We start from the raw sequence: 17,004 nt of genomic DNA, 5'->3' as shown, positions 1-17,004 counted from the left end.
TCTGATTGATTGATCGATGCACTTGATTGATACTTTCAAATGCACTTTTTATGCATTATGCAGCTTAATTAAAAGTGAGTATTGTGTAGTGATCCGTTTCACTTGTTCATGCATTACAAAATATTGTTTTCTAAATTGATAACTTAAGTGAAGTCAGAATCTAAGGGTCCTGTCTTTATTTCAGTATCAATTCGGTATGTCTTAGGGCATAAATGAAAAAAACACACAATTTAGCAAAACTTTAAGTTCATTTGAATCTCACTAAAAATCACACATATTAAGTGTGTAAAATCACGGAAATTAAGTGCGAAGTGGTGTTGTCCAAGACGCCAGTTTAACTTCGACTGACTGACTACAGACGAACAAAGTCTCTCTAAAATATATAGCTGTCAGAGGCTACAAGTTAAAAAAAAAATCATTCTGTGACGATCTGAATTACTAAATTGTGTTTAAAATGTTAACATTTATTTTATTTTATAATATTATAATGCCTTTTTTATTGAATTCGCTTTATCAAAATATTGCATTGAGATGCTTGTTTAAGCTTCTAGAACTTTCCATCTCATAAACATTCCTGTTATAAATTGTCAAATAATAAATATTAATAATTTTAAACACCATATAATTGTAATAACCTGCCGTGTCAGCAGCAGTAATCTGCTTTGCAAATGCTTATCGGTCCAGCAAACATTATGAGATATGAACCATTTTGCTATAACACATACTGCTTGGCAACAATTAATGTGATCATTAAAATTACAGAATCACTCACTTACAGAACAATCACTTAGAAGTTGCCTAATCAGCTGGCAGCTGGAAGCAGTTCATTAAACATACCAACAACAATACAAGAAGGTAATATGTTTTTTTATTTAAAACTCAAATGTCATTTCTGTGTCATAAAAATAAAAATGTTTGTTTTCCAAAGCAAAAGTATCCCCCATTACTTAGTTACATTTCAAATATAATAATTGTAGGTAAAACATGTTTTCCACCAAAAACACTCACTTATTATCATAGTGATGAAAACCACTATTTGTTTGAAAGACTTTTTCACACTACAAAGATGTACGTTATGCATAACAAAAGAGTTTTGCAGAGTTTCAACACTGCAAATTTGATTCGAAAACTACTTACATTTTACCTTGAAATAGACAAAAAAGGGTGTATCTCAATAAAGTAGCTTTTAAGAAGAACCAAAAAAATTTGGAAAAAGCATTTCTTGACACCTCAATTTCGAAACATCTGGAGAGCCAATGGCCATGTGGTCTAACATGTTTGACCATGGATCTGGGTTAAGAGATAACACAGGTTCAAATCTTGTCTGTGACTGTAGCACTTTTTACCATCGACTCCCCCTTATTCTGTTTCATCAGATCTTCTCATAGGCCAGTAGCCCATAAGAATGGGCAGAATACGACTTAACAGGATTAACCACTCCTTAAAATAAAGAAATCTTCAAAACAGAATGTGATAGAGTTACACTGTTTTGAGAGGACAAATGAAGCAATAGATCACGAAGGACCTAGCTCAACAATATGTTTTTGAGAGATAAGGTTATTGTTGTTATATTAGCGAATTTTAAGGGGCTACAGATATAAAGAACAATTGTTGATAGTAACAGCCACCATTTTAAAAACCAAACTAGTGCTGGTTTAATGTAAAGCTAACAAACACAGAATTTCAAAAATTTCGTTATATTACAATCTCATATTTTTTTCATTTTAATTTAAAAGGGTTTTTCAAAACTATTACATCTTATTCAGTATTGGTAAATTGACAGAAATCTGTAAAACGCCCAGTTCTTGTAATTCTCTACTAATAGACTTTACACAGACAAGCTATTAGGAAATAAAATAACAACATGGATTTAATATTTAATAATAACAATTTATTACAAAAACATAATTTACAATTTAACATTTGAGAGCTGGTAATGTCTTAGAGCAAACAGTAACGTTACAATGTCAGTCTAAAATTATGGTAACTTTATTGTTGTTACGGAAGTGAGACAGTCACCAAGTCAGCCACCCCAGGATGTGTTGTAAGGTGTATCCTAGCTCATACATTCCCTTAGGTCATATTTATATAACAATTTGGTAGCGTACCTAACCCTTTGAATGCCCTTGCTTTAAGCTATAGTTGTAGGCGTTTTTGATTAAAAAAATACCTGTCATCAAAGTAGTTTCAAATTTAAAAAAATTGTCAACATATTGAATGACTGTTTTAAAACTTGACTTTTATGTTTGTTACCACACATTTAAACGTACAAAGAAATTTAAATATGTTTTTCTTGTGAAATTTAAAGTCAAACAGCATGTTGTTTGAACTATAAGTAACTGCAATAGTCCCAACGTTTTCAACACGTTAACTATTTGAATTTGCACCAATGAGGTTTACTAAGTTATATATTGTATAATTTGGTAATCAAGTCTTTTTATCAAAACATTGTTTGTTTAATTTGTTATATTACACATTTAAATGTTTACTTAGCAGTCAAGTATTTTTCAAAATAAAATCACTACATAAGTTTAAAGATTTTGTAAAAAGTTTTAAATTAACATTTAAAAAGTCTTTTAAACTAAAAAAATTGAAACAGTACTTCAAAGAAATTAATAAATTTAGTTGTTTTTCAGAGCTAAACTCAACGGCTAAAATCTACTATAAAATAATAAACTTTAAAAAATAAAAATGTTACATCACATTCCTATTAAACCTATGAATTGTTCACTAATTAGTCCCGTAGTTCCAACATATTATGGAATAAAATGTGTAGCATCAAAAGAATTAAACAACATACCACACAGATTTATTGAACTTATGAATTTTGAATATGATTATGTGTATCACGTGATAACACAAAAAATAAACAACAAAACCTATGCAGTAGTTCATTGTTTCATTCACTGCATCTTCAATTTATCTATGAGCTCTAAATAATTATACTTTTACATTGTAAAATTAATGTAGCAATGAACATATTATTATAAAACGATGCTGTAACAAACTTCATAACTGTTGGTTTGATAACACCAACAAAGAAGTACAAATTCAGGGTGGCCGCTCAAAATCTTTCAAATTCCCAGTTTTCCCAGTCTAAAGTTTGATTATCTAGTCCATTTTCAAAATTAAATAAACAACTGCAATACTGTATTTAACTCTTACGCCATATGGAAAAACAAAGGTTTATCGTAACTAGCTGTATTTACAGGAAATGCCATGAAGCTAATGTGGTCTAGTAAATTTCGTCATTAGCAATATACGAGAAATTCAATGATGACTCATCACTACCACCTATTTTAAGCTTATTAGTTTTTATCTCTGTGTCCTTCAATGTGTCAATATAACATCATGTATATCTAATAACTTTCCTTTCTGTGATAATTGGAAAATACATGTATCCAATTTGGAAAAAATAAAGAGAATGAACAATTACCAACACAGTGCTACTGTGGGGCAGATTCCAGTCCAGCACTGCGGGTCAGAGGTCTACAGTCCACAAACTCTTGGTACAAGAGAACGTTTTGTCGGTACACAAGGTACTTTTAACTTTGACCTTTTGGGAAAAACAATCATAAGATGCCATGCTGCTTCAAAGGAATTCTCAGATATTCAGGGAAATTAAATACATTTTTAAAACTACAAGTCATATCCTCTACTTTCTTTTAAATAATAGAAATGGTAGCTTATAAAATGAGCTTTGAGAATATATTCCATGTATATAAAAATGTATGGATAAATAGAATATATCCTATTTACAAAAAAAAATGTATGGATATATATATATATATATATATATATATATATATATATATATATATATATATGAATATTTGTGTACAACTACACAAAGTTCGATGCATAGATAAACACATAACGCAGCTAAGGTAGTAAGTGTTGATTCAATGCGAATGTCAAGTTTAGCTCCAGTTTACCTTCCTCTTACGTGCAGCATTTGAAGGGATCTAAAAATAGTCAGCGACGAAGAACGAAGAAGCTCAAAACGAACTCTTTGCATCGTTTTGACATCAGAGACGAGAATATATTCCATATACAGTCATAATAATGTATGGATATAAAGAATATATTCTATTTACAAAAAAAATTTATGGATATATATATATATACAGTTCAATCTAGGTAAAGAGGTATTCTCATTGTCTCATCAATTGTGCGTAACAGAAAAACACGTGCCACTGATCCGCCGCCAATTCCAGACAATAAAGTTTTTAGTGTTATATCTTATGTAACATATAATGGTGGCAAATGTCTGAAATCCTGTTATCCTATCAAATCTTCCATCGTCAATAACAAACTTTAAACAAAGAATTCAATTTTGCTCCTGCTCTTCAGCCCTCAGCTCATTCTGTCATTGCTGTGCATCATGTTGGACCCAAACGCCCCCTTCTCGCCTTTACTTATTGTCGCAAACCCATTATTTTCTTCTCCAAAAGGTGTTGTTTCAGGTCTGGTAAAAATCCAACTAACATTCTGGTGTAATAAAAAAATCTCTTATCAAACAGATAAAAAATATTCACCAAACCAATCTCTGTCTGCTTATAGGGTGAACATATTGTATGCCTGCACAATCTGTCTAACAAAAATTTTTTCAAAATGATATTTTTTACTTAAGACAGTTGGACACTTCGTTCGGAGACAAATTTTGGTTACCGCATACAACTTAAACAGAAAAACACTGATTGTATTGTATCATGGCCACTAACGCTTTGCCATTTGTATAGTGGCCAAGGCCCAAGATGATCGGCTGTCGAATGGATTGTTACATGTTTAGGGGCTTGCCATGACAAAGAGGTAGAACTAACCAAGATAAACTCCACTACACTAGTGGAGGCAACCAGCATCAGATGGGACTCAGGAAAATATTATGTTGATCTTCATTCACAGTTTCACGAACCATGTCAATAAAATGCAGTGTGTTGAAATTGATCAGATCCTGATTCAAGGAGGTGTAAAATTGTTTCTTGATTTGTTCTTAGAAATAGAAAATTGTTTTTCAGTTCTACTGGAAGATTCCCAGCTTATTCCCGGTCCATTAACCCAAAAACTGGCAACTGTATTACCTCTATTAGCAGGCCAATTTTTCACGTTTGCAAGGGTATTTTATAAAATGAATACTGAAACTCATTTGATTATGCATTGCCATACATAATTTGTTCATAAAAGTCTGCATTTTTTCTATTTATATTTGTATAAGTAAACGTTTCAGTGTTTTTTTTTTTTTTGGAATATTGTAATTTTTTAAATATTGTTTTTGGTTTTAAATCATAAAATTTTACGTAATTGTCACCATTCTGATTCTAGAGCATATATTTTTATACAGTAAAGACGAGTTCATGGGGTCACTCATTTCTTGGCTTCATCAATATGGAACAAGACTGATCTAACGTTGGCAAATAGGTTGTATTAGTCCCCAGTAACTCTGTGGTTTTTATACCACAATCTGCTAGCCTGTCTGTTCTATTCACAATATTCTTTAGCATGTAGCTTTTGGAACAAGCTTCTGTATACATAAAGCCAGTAAGTTAACACGTTCAATGCTGACCTAGTTGTAATAAAACATGCTGTGCACTGTAGTATGTTTTTATTAGAGTAAGAGATTTAAACTATTTCTTTTGAAGGAAAACAACAAAGTTATGCAATTTTACCTTTTTTTAAAAAATAAAAAAAATAATAAAACCTGATGCTTAAATGCGTCATCAGCACACAGCATTAAATAATAAAATGCTTTGTGCTCTGTGCTGAAGACGCACTTACAGTCATGCTATCAAAACATCTTATCTCAACTGTTATTATTATTCCATTGTGATACTTTGCTGCTGTCTCACCTCTCTTCAGTTTTGTTCTACTTTTTTTGGAACATCAACTCTGTGTATTTGAAGAGTTCCTGTTATGTACGTACCCTTTCCAATAAGAGCTTTTGTCAATTCGATACTATTGTAAAAGTTATCTGCATATATTGAATGCCCTTTGTTGTGCCATTCATCCATCTAATAAATTATTACTTTCTTTGAATGCCCTTCACCAGAAAGTGTGTCCATAGCACCAGTTTAAACAGCAAACTTCATCATCAGGCCATTCGGTTCCCACAGAACATACAGCTTTATGCCACATTTATGTCTCTTGTTTTTTTATGTACTATTTGAACCCTAATCAACCCTTCCATAAAACCATATATTCATCTAAAGATAACTCTTTGCAAGGGGCATAAATACAGGACATTTTGTTATTGAAATAATCTAGAGTCGGTTGATTTTTTGCAATCGGTCATCTTGGTCTTCAGATGTTAATTGTAAACATCTCAATGTAACAAAAAACCTGTCTCTTGACATGTATTTGCCGAAACAGGTATGAAACAATTTGTCTTTTATCCAATACTGTTGGAGCTGAGGTAGCTTCATGATACCAGAGTAAAATAAAAGGCCAAGGAAAGTCTTCACACAACGTAATGTCTTCCCAATGATTAATTCATTATTTCGATTTTAGATTTCCGTTCAAAAAGACGTCAACCACAAACATTAGTCTCCCTGATAATGGCATGTAAGAAGCAACCGTCAATAATAAGTTGGAAATAATCTATTGTATTTTTACCAGGCAGTGGAACTATTAATCCTGTCTGTTGGCTAAACAAACATGTCTTCATCTGAGGAACTTCTTTCCACTGTAATTCAACACAAGTTTTTTCCTACTTTGTGTTGCCAGTTGCCTTGGTGGGGGTAGGGAAGTTCGAAAGGGTAGGGGAGTTTGTGGGGATAGGGGAGGTGTGGAATCTGCAATGGTTTGAAGGCCACTAGGACTGGGCAATTCATTTTCACCCAGACAGGATGAAACATTACTTATACTTAGTGACTTATCAAGGTCATCATTAAGGTCATTACTGATATCACTGTTACTGGACTCCGTATCACTAGGTCAACTGTCACCACTACTGTACTCATCAGAATCTGATTCATAATTTGCATACCTATCTATTTCACTAAGAGTTAGGCAATCGTGATTACAAAAATCTAATGGTTTCTTATCACTCATGTTTGAAATTACAAAACGAACTAAATAAGAAACAAAGGACACTTTATCATACAATAACCCCAATACGGCACTGGCATGAACCATTAACCTTGTAATGCCCCAGCCCAAATTTACACTAGTCGACATCAACTTGACCGTTTTAAACACACGTCTAAACCAGTCCCAGCGTGTAACCAGAGGCGGATCTTGGTGAGAGAACAGCCAGCTTTTTTTGACGCACTACATTAATTAAGGACACTTAACCCTACACCAAAAAATTACCAAAATTATTCCCTCAAACCCTAGCATTGGCATACGTTACATATTTTTAGTAAATTACCCCCCCCCCCCAGCGCAGCTCGTCAAACATCCTCCCCTGACCTATCCTAACAACCTACCCACTCATCATCATTATCCTATTGGTATCCAGAAAATAATTACTACAAACACCAAACCAATAAACCAACAACATATAACTATAATATACTCATCCCCTTCGAAAAACCATGCAGATAGCCAACAGGTCACCGGACACCGTCATGCTCTGGTTTCCACCTGGACGTGACTGCGATGACTGCCCCTGCACGACTACTACTCCGGACTCCCACTTCCACTCATTACCCCTGTCGACCTTATCTTTCCGCTGCCCTTTGCCCGACCTCTCTCTCTCTCTCTCTCTCTCTCTCTCTCTCTCTCTCTCTCTCTCTCTCTCTCTCTCTCTCACAACAACTCATCAGCTGCCCCCTGTTCACTGGGTTACCCCGCCAACATAAATAACCTGTGGTGAAAATCACCACAACCTCATCAAACTAAACACAGCACCAATGATTTAGCCATAAATGGGTGTGAGCGCAATGCCACTCTTATGCATCATCAGCAGCCGGCGAGGAACCTAGATGACACACTTAAGCGTCATCCACATTGAACATGTTAAAAGAGTTCATCAATAACATAAACCCCAGTTATAGTGGTCTGCCACTCTAATAGTAAAATGGAACTGCAATACTTGGCACTCAAAGAATTAATCATTCGTTTAATAAAGTTTTGCTATGAAATAAATTTGTTCTTAAATTTAAAATTACTATTTATTTTAGAACATTTATGGTTATTCTATGGAAAGTTATGGTTTATATTTGAACTGAGACAGTTTCAACTAAATACGCCCATTGGTAGAAACACTTACAAAATTGTGTAGTGATGAATCAGCATTACAGTATTGAACATATTCAGGAAAACACAGTCTAGCCCAATAAACTCTACAACAAATATATTCGTACAGTTTTGAATAATTCTTTGAGACTTCAAATCAACGCGTACAATATTTAAGAATATTTAGTATTTATATGACACAAAATAATACAATTTTATAGAATTTTACAATGTTGTGGTGTGTCTAATGACTTTAACAATACACATTTATAACATGTGGCAAGTTCATTTTTTGTATTTATAGTTGCTCGCAAACACTTAATTTATATGGATCCAACGGGACTTAGTTTACAGACTCTTTTAAATTTTGTAGAGGTTCCCAATCATAAATTTTAATCTCTTAATTTAACATAGTGATTCTGTTTCAACATTCTATACATGAGATAGGGTGAGTATACAATGTTTTTCCATACAGTTACAGTAATGTGAAAAATGTACTTTGAAAAGGCTTCAAAGGGGATATTTATACAAAGCATTCCTAAAATGTCAAGTTTTACGTTTGTTTGCTACATTTTGAGATAATTTTAGCAATTATTAAACTAATTTTAAGAATATACAATTTTAAATATGACCCTCAAACATAAAAAAGATCATACACAGGTTACACATATAATATTTTCTATGTAATTTTGAAATATCTTTCCAGCTTTACTTAACCCCTAAAGTGCTGACCATATTTACTTGCAGAGCTACACGTTTTAAAGAATTTTGCAAGCATATGTTGAAAGTAAACAATAAATACATAAAAATTAACAAAGTGTAAGATATGATAATAGTTTTTTCTGAAATAGCTACAGAACAAGAAAATAATAATCACAATATTTACAGTTTCATGTTGAAAAGTTATTGAGTGTTTTTAGATACTTTTTTCAAATTAACACATCAAAGCACTTTACTAAACTCACTCAAATATCAATCCAAAATATACAAAATAAAAACAAATTTATTACTATCAAACATATATAAAACTTGCAATTTACTTTTTGGAAAAAAGGACAGAAACAAAAAATGGGAGGGTTTTGCACGCTGAAAAGCCCAAAAAATTTGACAAAGTTATACAATTACTTCAACAGATGAGTTTTAAGAAAGAAAAAAAAAATTGTTTGTAGATAAATTAATAGTGCCATTTTTCTTCTTTAATACTAAATAAAATTTTGTAAGAAAAATCATCAACTATGGTTATTATATTGTTTGCAGTAAACGTCAACCTAACATCCCGTTGCATGCATGATGTTAGCACTATTGCGGGTGGCTCACTGACGTCAGCACTTTCAGGGTTAAAATTTGAAGCCCTCTTCAGGCTGGTACAATTATGTACAAATTTATCTTTTTAATCTTAGAACCCTTAAACATCTTGCGAATTAAAAATATTAATATTCAGTATTAAGAGATTAAAAATAATAAACATACTTCATTCTTAAGATACTTTTCAGGTTATTAATCCATGTACACAAAAGTGATATAACAAACAATGTACCAAATAACTTGTAAAACATTTAATGTCAATATTATAACTCTGTATCGCAAGCAATTTAAAAAATAGGAGAGGCATGATTGTCACAACTGAGAAAACTCATTTTGTATTACAGTAAAACTATTTATCACAATAAATAATGAGATATATAAGACATTATCTGTTATTACAACAAAAGAGATTGTACTCATTACTTACTTTCTGTTAACTCATATAACCTTACCAGTAAGTTTAGCAACTGAAGGTGGCTTAGTTAACTGTTGGTTCTGTAGACGTCGGGCCTACATGTAATCTTACTATCATTATGATTTGTCACGACTTAAAAACTGTGAGCAAGACTAGATAGGTTACAATATAATGTATCTTAATGACAAAGCAACAATCAATTCTCAGATATTCTCGTCAGAAGGCACCATGTTGAGAAAGTGCCGGTTTGTTCCCGCCTGTTTGTTTTTTATTAGAAAACACGTGTCAAAAATTCTCTCGGTGAGTCAAAGTGCAAAAGTAAATTGAAGTGGAAATATAAAAGGTGCTTTTTCAAATTATACAAAATATTTAGAGATGAGATAAAGTAATTATTCTGCTTTAAATAAAAATATGTTAAGGTGTGTTACATTTTAAGCACAAAAGACTTTATGAATAAATAAAAACAGCCTTGTAAGGAATTCAAGACGTACCTTAAAAAATAAAAAAATTTTTTGAACATTAGCGTGAGTGTATTACAATTATTAGTTTGAAATGCAAGAAAGTGAAATATAAGTTATTTGTTGTTGCTTTGAGAAATTGAGTAACTTCTTTTCTACCTTAAGGATATTATGTTTGAAACAATCCATGACAAACCTGTTATTCTGCATTAATTGCTGTTCTATGAAGCAGGGAATGAATAATGGAAATAATGCTAAATGAAAATCGATTTCAAAGCAGTAAATAGTCATCTAATTTACTGCTTCAAAACCGAATGTTATTATTTTATATTTAAGTACAAACTATCCGTAATGTTAAGACTGTTAAGCTTTCTTTATGAGAAGCTAGGTGTTTGTAGTTATGAAGACTTTAGAAAGAGGAAAACCTGTGCAGTGGGGAAAGTGGAAAAATTACTTCTTTTAGTCTTCTATAGGAAGTTTATGTTATTAATAAGCATGCTAATTTTACTGTAGCTAACTGTGTATAAGTCAAATCGGAAGTGGCACCTAAAGATATTGTTGCTTGTGTGGTGATCGTTTCTCCTCACCCCTCCTCCCCCCACAAAAAAATTAGGCCTATTTCTGAGTTAGCTTGCTCATCAAACACATTCTCTTAATGTACAGTATCACAGCAGTAAGAGGGGCAGCACCACAAACAGTTTCAGGAGACTATGCAACGAGCCCGCAGACGAGTTTCCTGGGTTGCGTTCTTCCAGACAGTAGAACTCGCAACACTCCAAACCGTTCTCCCACTTGGCACACTTTTTCTGGGAACATACAGGACACATTTGTGAATCACGCTTCTATGAAAATTTGTTTTTTGACAGTGCTATCTATCTATCTACAAGGCTTGTTCATAGAGTAAGTTGCTTTAATAAATAAAAATTACACATAACTTTTCCAGATTGTTTTATTATATAGCCTACATTTGAAAGAATTCCTCTTAAATAATTTTTTAAACAGTTTTCATTAATTTTAATCTCATATCATATCTATGTACAAGCTTTCAATACCTAATAAATAAAATCTTTTTGCCTGCACGTACACGTAAACAATTATTGATAGCTGTGAGTGGCAACAAAGAATGACCCCACACTATTTTTGTTGTTTTTTTTTTTTTTTTTGTTTCACGTTGACATAAGAAAATCATGTTAAATCACCAGTGAGTATGTGGTGAAGAAATTCGCCACTTTCTTCATAGTACTGGGTAAGAAATTTCAGAATCTCATTCTCTTTTTAGTTCTCTTTTAGTTTATCAGTCAAGAGTTTATTTACCCATCAGGCACAACATTTACGATATCCAAGTTTATCAGCCACAATTTCATACATTAAAGTTTCTGATATCTGTGAAAAAGCTGTAAGAGATATGTGATTATGAACCTCCAATTTTTCCTAACTTTATGATTGATTTGTTCACTGATTTGTTCTGAGGTTGTCTGTGACAACAGACGGTCAGTCACTTTGCTTTTCAACATCTTCACGAAATATTGGCACCATTTTTAACTGCAGTATAGCTCTTAATCTGTTTTTTATACAATCTATGAAAATTTCCACTTATTGCATTTTATTACCCACATTAATTTAATTATGCTAAGTAATTCACAGTTAGGAGAATTGACTGCAGTAGTAGAGTCATTTTGAACATTAGAGTATAACGCTTAGAATAGCATAGCAATCTTCACTTTAACACTGCCGGAGCACACTGAACATAGCTATACATCGCCAACCAGATTGTACCGATAATACACTCATTCGGGGATCAGACTCCTCAGCAACTTTCTGTTTTTCTTTTCACATTTTTATTTGTCTACAATGACTTGTTACAAATTTTGTGGTTCGTCACTAATAATGTAAACATACAACAGTAACCTAAAACTGTTTTACAGATAAATTGTTACAAAAAAGAAAATCATTTTAATTAAATTTAACATCAGAATAAGTTAAGCTAAATACGATTACAAAAATGGAACAGATCAACACCGAAGACTGACACATCGTCAGCGAACATATTGAGATTATAACTTTCAACCATAACATGAATGTAGTTAATGTACAATATGAATAGTGAAGAAAGGTTAAACAGCCCTGAGGAACTCCGGAACTTCAATGTTCCACTGATTTGTAAGAGGATGAAAATAAGCCAGAGGAGTTATTTATCTGTACTTTTTGTCTTCCAAATACAAAAATATTGAATCCAATCGAGTGCAATTCCTCTTACTCCATAATGAGAAAGTATATCCGTAGGATTGAGGGAAGTATCTTCAAATAAACTGGAGTATCGAAGGACTCAACAGGATTTTGATGATAGAACTTTGCTGTCCTTGAGCTTTTGATTCCAAAATCTAGAGTTCTTCCTTAGACACAGAGTGCACAGCTATTGGCATCTGGGTAGCGCAATGTTTCCGTTGTAACTGGTGAATGTTGACTGAGATGCTGAGCACAAGCACACGAATGTCCCTTACTTTTTCAATAGCTCTCATATATGTAAAAAGTAAAATATATTTTGTAAATTAATAAACTTTAACACGATTCACGTACAACACCAACACTAATAATTTTTTACTCGAAAACACAGCACGTTCTGCTGCACTATTCCCTTCTGTTTGCATGAAACAAAAAACGTTCCTCAATTTAAGTTTGATGGGAGAATCAATAGAGGTGATCTTATTTATGTGGCTGCAGTTCAGCGCAAACTGAGTACCTGAACTCGACAGTGAGTGACACATGTTGTAGCAGATAAAATCCGCCATCGAATAAATACTGCACTCACCGCTGACTTGCCACTTCTCTGGCGTGAGATTGTAGGTTGAAAAAGAAATGACCCTCGTATCTGAGGACTACAGCACATTCAACCAAACTGATTATTCCAGGTAGACATTTGACTGGGTGTAATGGCAAGAAAACGGTATTGTGCACGTGTTTGAACATTTTATCATCCACCATGACAACATTACGAAACATGCTTTATGACTGTAAAATAATGTTTCTAATGTTAATTGCATTTGTGGACTAGTTTAGTCATGGTTACAGTTGGGAGACTTACCCAAGGAGGCCCTGGGCAGTAGATAGTTTTACACCACATCGGCTCACTGTGGTAGCAGACGCACATAGAACACATGTTAGGGCCGGGAATGTAGATCAGTCCGTGGGAGACATTCTTGCCGTTAAATGCCACACAGTCCGCTTCCACATTGCTGTTCTCTACAATGCAATAGAGATACAATTAACTAAATGGCACGTGGATTTATGAGCCCTGTTCAACAAATTTATCTAAACTTATATTCCTAGTATTGATGTATTCCTCTCATACACACTGTCAATTTTTAAAACTTAAAAACATGGATAAAATTAAGAACATTTTGTACAATTAAAGGATTAAAATTTTTGTATTTGCCATTGACCATAAATATACATATTTTGCTAAAAATATATACAAATAAATTCAGCATTCATAATAACACCGTTATTACAATTTTATTATATTACTCACAAAAATTCTGCAAATGTGGAGGTAGCATAGGCTACACAAACAACACATCAATAGAGAGTGTTTACTATTAATATTAAAAACAATTTAGACGGAAATATTGAAAGTAATTTTTTTGTATCCATCAACAGTGAACCTCAAGTCCTCTGATGCACAACACCGATCTTGCTGGACAATAGCTCTGCTAAGAGTTTCCATACAACATCCATGCTGGCCTTATAAGGGTTAAAGTAGTAAAGAGTGTTTGCATGGATTTTAATTATTTACATTATTTTATTATATTGACACATTAAAGCATAATCTGGAAAATTATGAGTTATGTGCTGGAATTTCTCGACCTTTAATTTTTAGATTTTGGTAGAGACCATAACACGTGAGAGATCTTACCCACTTTCTGGACATGAGAGGTTGTGCGAAGGCAATTTGCTCGCACTTACTTTTTTATTATTTGTTATTTCCTTCAATGGGAAATTTGAAATATTTAAAATAAATCTGTATTTTAAATGACTGCCTCTGAGAATATACCAATTTAAATAATGTGCAATATTTTGTAAAAACTCTGTTTATAAACACATATTAAATATATAGTACAATATGAAGTGAATTCGCATGTAAAATGTTAAAACTGCAACTGGGAAAACCCTGTTTTCGGGAGTTTTAGTTGTATTCTATATGGCAGCACCCAATATCAAATCTTTTAACACGGCCTACAATTTTTGTTAATCTGTCTTTGAAATATGCTCAAAACGTTTTGATATAAAAAGTGAAATGTCCAATTCACTTAAATAGTAAACTTTTTGAACATTTTCATGTTCCCTTATATATGTATACGTTTTGTAATCTCTGAACTATTTCTAACATTCTCATGTACAGCACCACCTGTGCACTGAGTAGTAATTGTAAAGTTTGGGTGACCCATTACAATTTTATGACAATGGGTCGTAACTTTGGTGGTTGCTCTAGTAATATTTGAGAATTTTTATTTTTCAGTAACATTTATTTTGTTCTATTATAAGGATAAAGTGAAATTTGAAAAATAAAATTAGTTAAAACTAAATCAATAAAAGTGAACATTTAAATTTGACTTTTTTAGCATTTTGTGCGATTTTGACCAAATGTAAAAAAACATTTTACTCTTTTTGATTTTACTAAAAATTAAATGACCTATATTTTGTATATTTTACTTTTTCATGTTACCAATAATAACTTCTGTACAAGTCAAAAGCATTGAACTAATTTTTAAATTTTGTTTCTATGTTTGCAAGCATGCAGAGATTACGTTTAAAAAACACATACTTATTATTTTTAAGGAAAATGTTCCTTGAAAATTCCTGAATAAAATGGCATATAATATATTACAATTATTTTATATTATATATATGATGATAAAATAAATGTAGTGAAAAATCTGACGCACAAGAAACACTGTGCCACTGATAGGAATTTGACTCCAGGATTAAGCACATAAATAAAAGATTTTTACATTTTTCTAATAAAATATAGATTATGTGTCTAATGAATGAACATGCAAAGTGGAACTAGAATGTACTATAAGTGAGTGATTGTATTCATGATTTTAAATTTTCATCTCAGGAAATATTGTCAACGATTGCAGTGATTTTAAACATTTTAAGTATTTTAATAATTAAGGGAGCAAAAGACTAAAAGATGTTGAGGTCCTGTGAAGAAGTATACGGGAAGAGGTAAGACAAGCTTCTAATATTTTAAAAATTCCGAAAAGTGGCAAACGGCCATAAGTGTGATCTCTCACGTGTAAAATTATCATTGATATTAGAAATATTATATTTTTAATTTGTCGCATTAAAAAATAGAATTACTGTAATATTTTTACTGAATTTAAAATTATTATCTTTAAAGAAGGAGTGAATCTCACTACTTAAATGTTGATTAAAGTCTTAATAAAATAATCTGTTTTGAAGAATTAATTTGTAAAATCAACGTGATTTTGTGTTTATTTAAGTAATGGCCACTTACCTCAGGAGATGCAGATTTTCCTGGCAGCTAAATTTGGTTCTTCACTCTACATATTTACATTTTCTGAATTATTTGTTGACATTTATTTAGTTTCACAGTTATTTACTATTACAAACTCCATTTGTTTACATGCAATACTATAACATAATAAAGATATAGTCATATCACCTTGAGGAAAATAAATAAAAAAAAAACAATAACTTAAACAGATTCAAAATAAATTGTTACTCTAATAATAATCTGAACCACTACTGACAACACTTTTTAAACTGTAAAAAGTGCATTGTTTAGGAAAGACAATATGTGGAAAATGTAGTATATGTGATGTTGCTTTTCGATGTACAAACACATAGGTTTCAATCACCCATTCTCCCCTTCTCCACCAATAAACAATTATTGTTTCACCCTTAGCTCTGATTTGATTTGAGCTGGTGTTTCAAACCACAAATATTGTACATGTTAGATCTTTTTGTAAAAACATCAATTAAGAGTTGTGCTGTGAAAGCAAACTGCTTATTAAATCCAATCTTATGACCTGGTACTTTTGTGTTGAACCTTTTTGGATTTATACTGCTAATTGTGGTAATTATAGAACAAGTCTCACACACAGGAAATGCTCATGAAGGCAACCACATCTACAGAATTCTGTAATCCATATAAAAACTGTTCACTGTGGATTTAATTTTTTACCCATCAGTCCATAACAATGGTTCCCTTGATTGGAATCGTTAACAGGGCACAACCTGAAATTTTAAATCCACTAAACAACTTAGAAGTGAAATTACCCGAAATCCTCAATGGAAATTTTGAACTTTTAATCTGCTCAAATTTTGGAAGTGTGAGAGGATGTTTTGATCATTGATGTTTTTTATTATTCTTGATCAGTTTTTGTTACATAATTCTCCTTTAAGTTAAAATTAGCCTACACTACGTATGTATAATCACTTAATAAAAGAAATATAAATTTTCCTAATTTTCTGTAAACTAATGGGAATCCACCAATTTGTTTCAAAGTTGACAAAGTGACAAGAAGCATAAAATTAGTAACTAATATCTTCATGTTTCTTTCTGATCTTTTTATACAAATTCATGTATAGTATTATTGATGACAGATTATTCATACATAAGAG

The 17,004-nt window shown here is 32.1% G+C and overlaps 1 protein-coding gene across 1 annotated transcript in view; it reads right to left on the bottom strand.

Moving 5' to 3' along the window:
- Positions 1 to 1,869: 1,869 nt before the first annotated feature.
- Positions 1,870 to 17,004, bottom strand: part of LOC124365835 — a 40,807-nt gene continuing 25,672 nt past the window's right edge. The window contains exons 2-3 of the mRNA XM_046821888.1: positions 13,436 to 13,593; positions 1,870 to 11,159 (exon numbers count right to left, since the gene is read on the bottom strand). Of these exons, the coding sequence (XP_046677844.1) occupies positions 11,019 to 11,159; positions 13,436 to 13,593 (299 nt within the window). The 3' untranslated portion in view covers positions 1,870 to 11,018. The remainder of the gene's footprint in view (positions 11,160 to 13,435; positions 13,594 to 17,004) is intronic.

Source organism: Homalodisca vitripennis, chromosome 7, assembly GCF_021130785.1.
Source record: "Homalodisca vitripennis isolate AUS2020 chromosome 7, UT_GWSS_2.1, whole genome shotgun sequence".
Taxonomy (NCBI): Eukaryota; Metazoa; Arthropoda; class Insecta; order Hemiptera; family Cicadellidae; genus Homalodisca; species Homalodisca vitripennis.
Note: the sequence above shows the minus strand (reverse complement) of the source record. Positions and strands in the feature narration are given on the sequence as shown.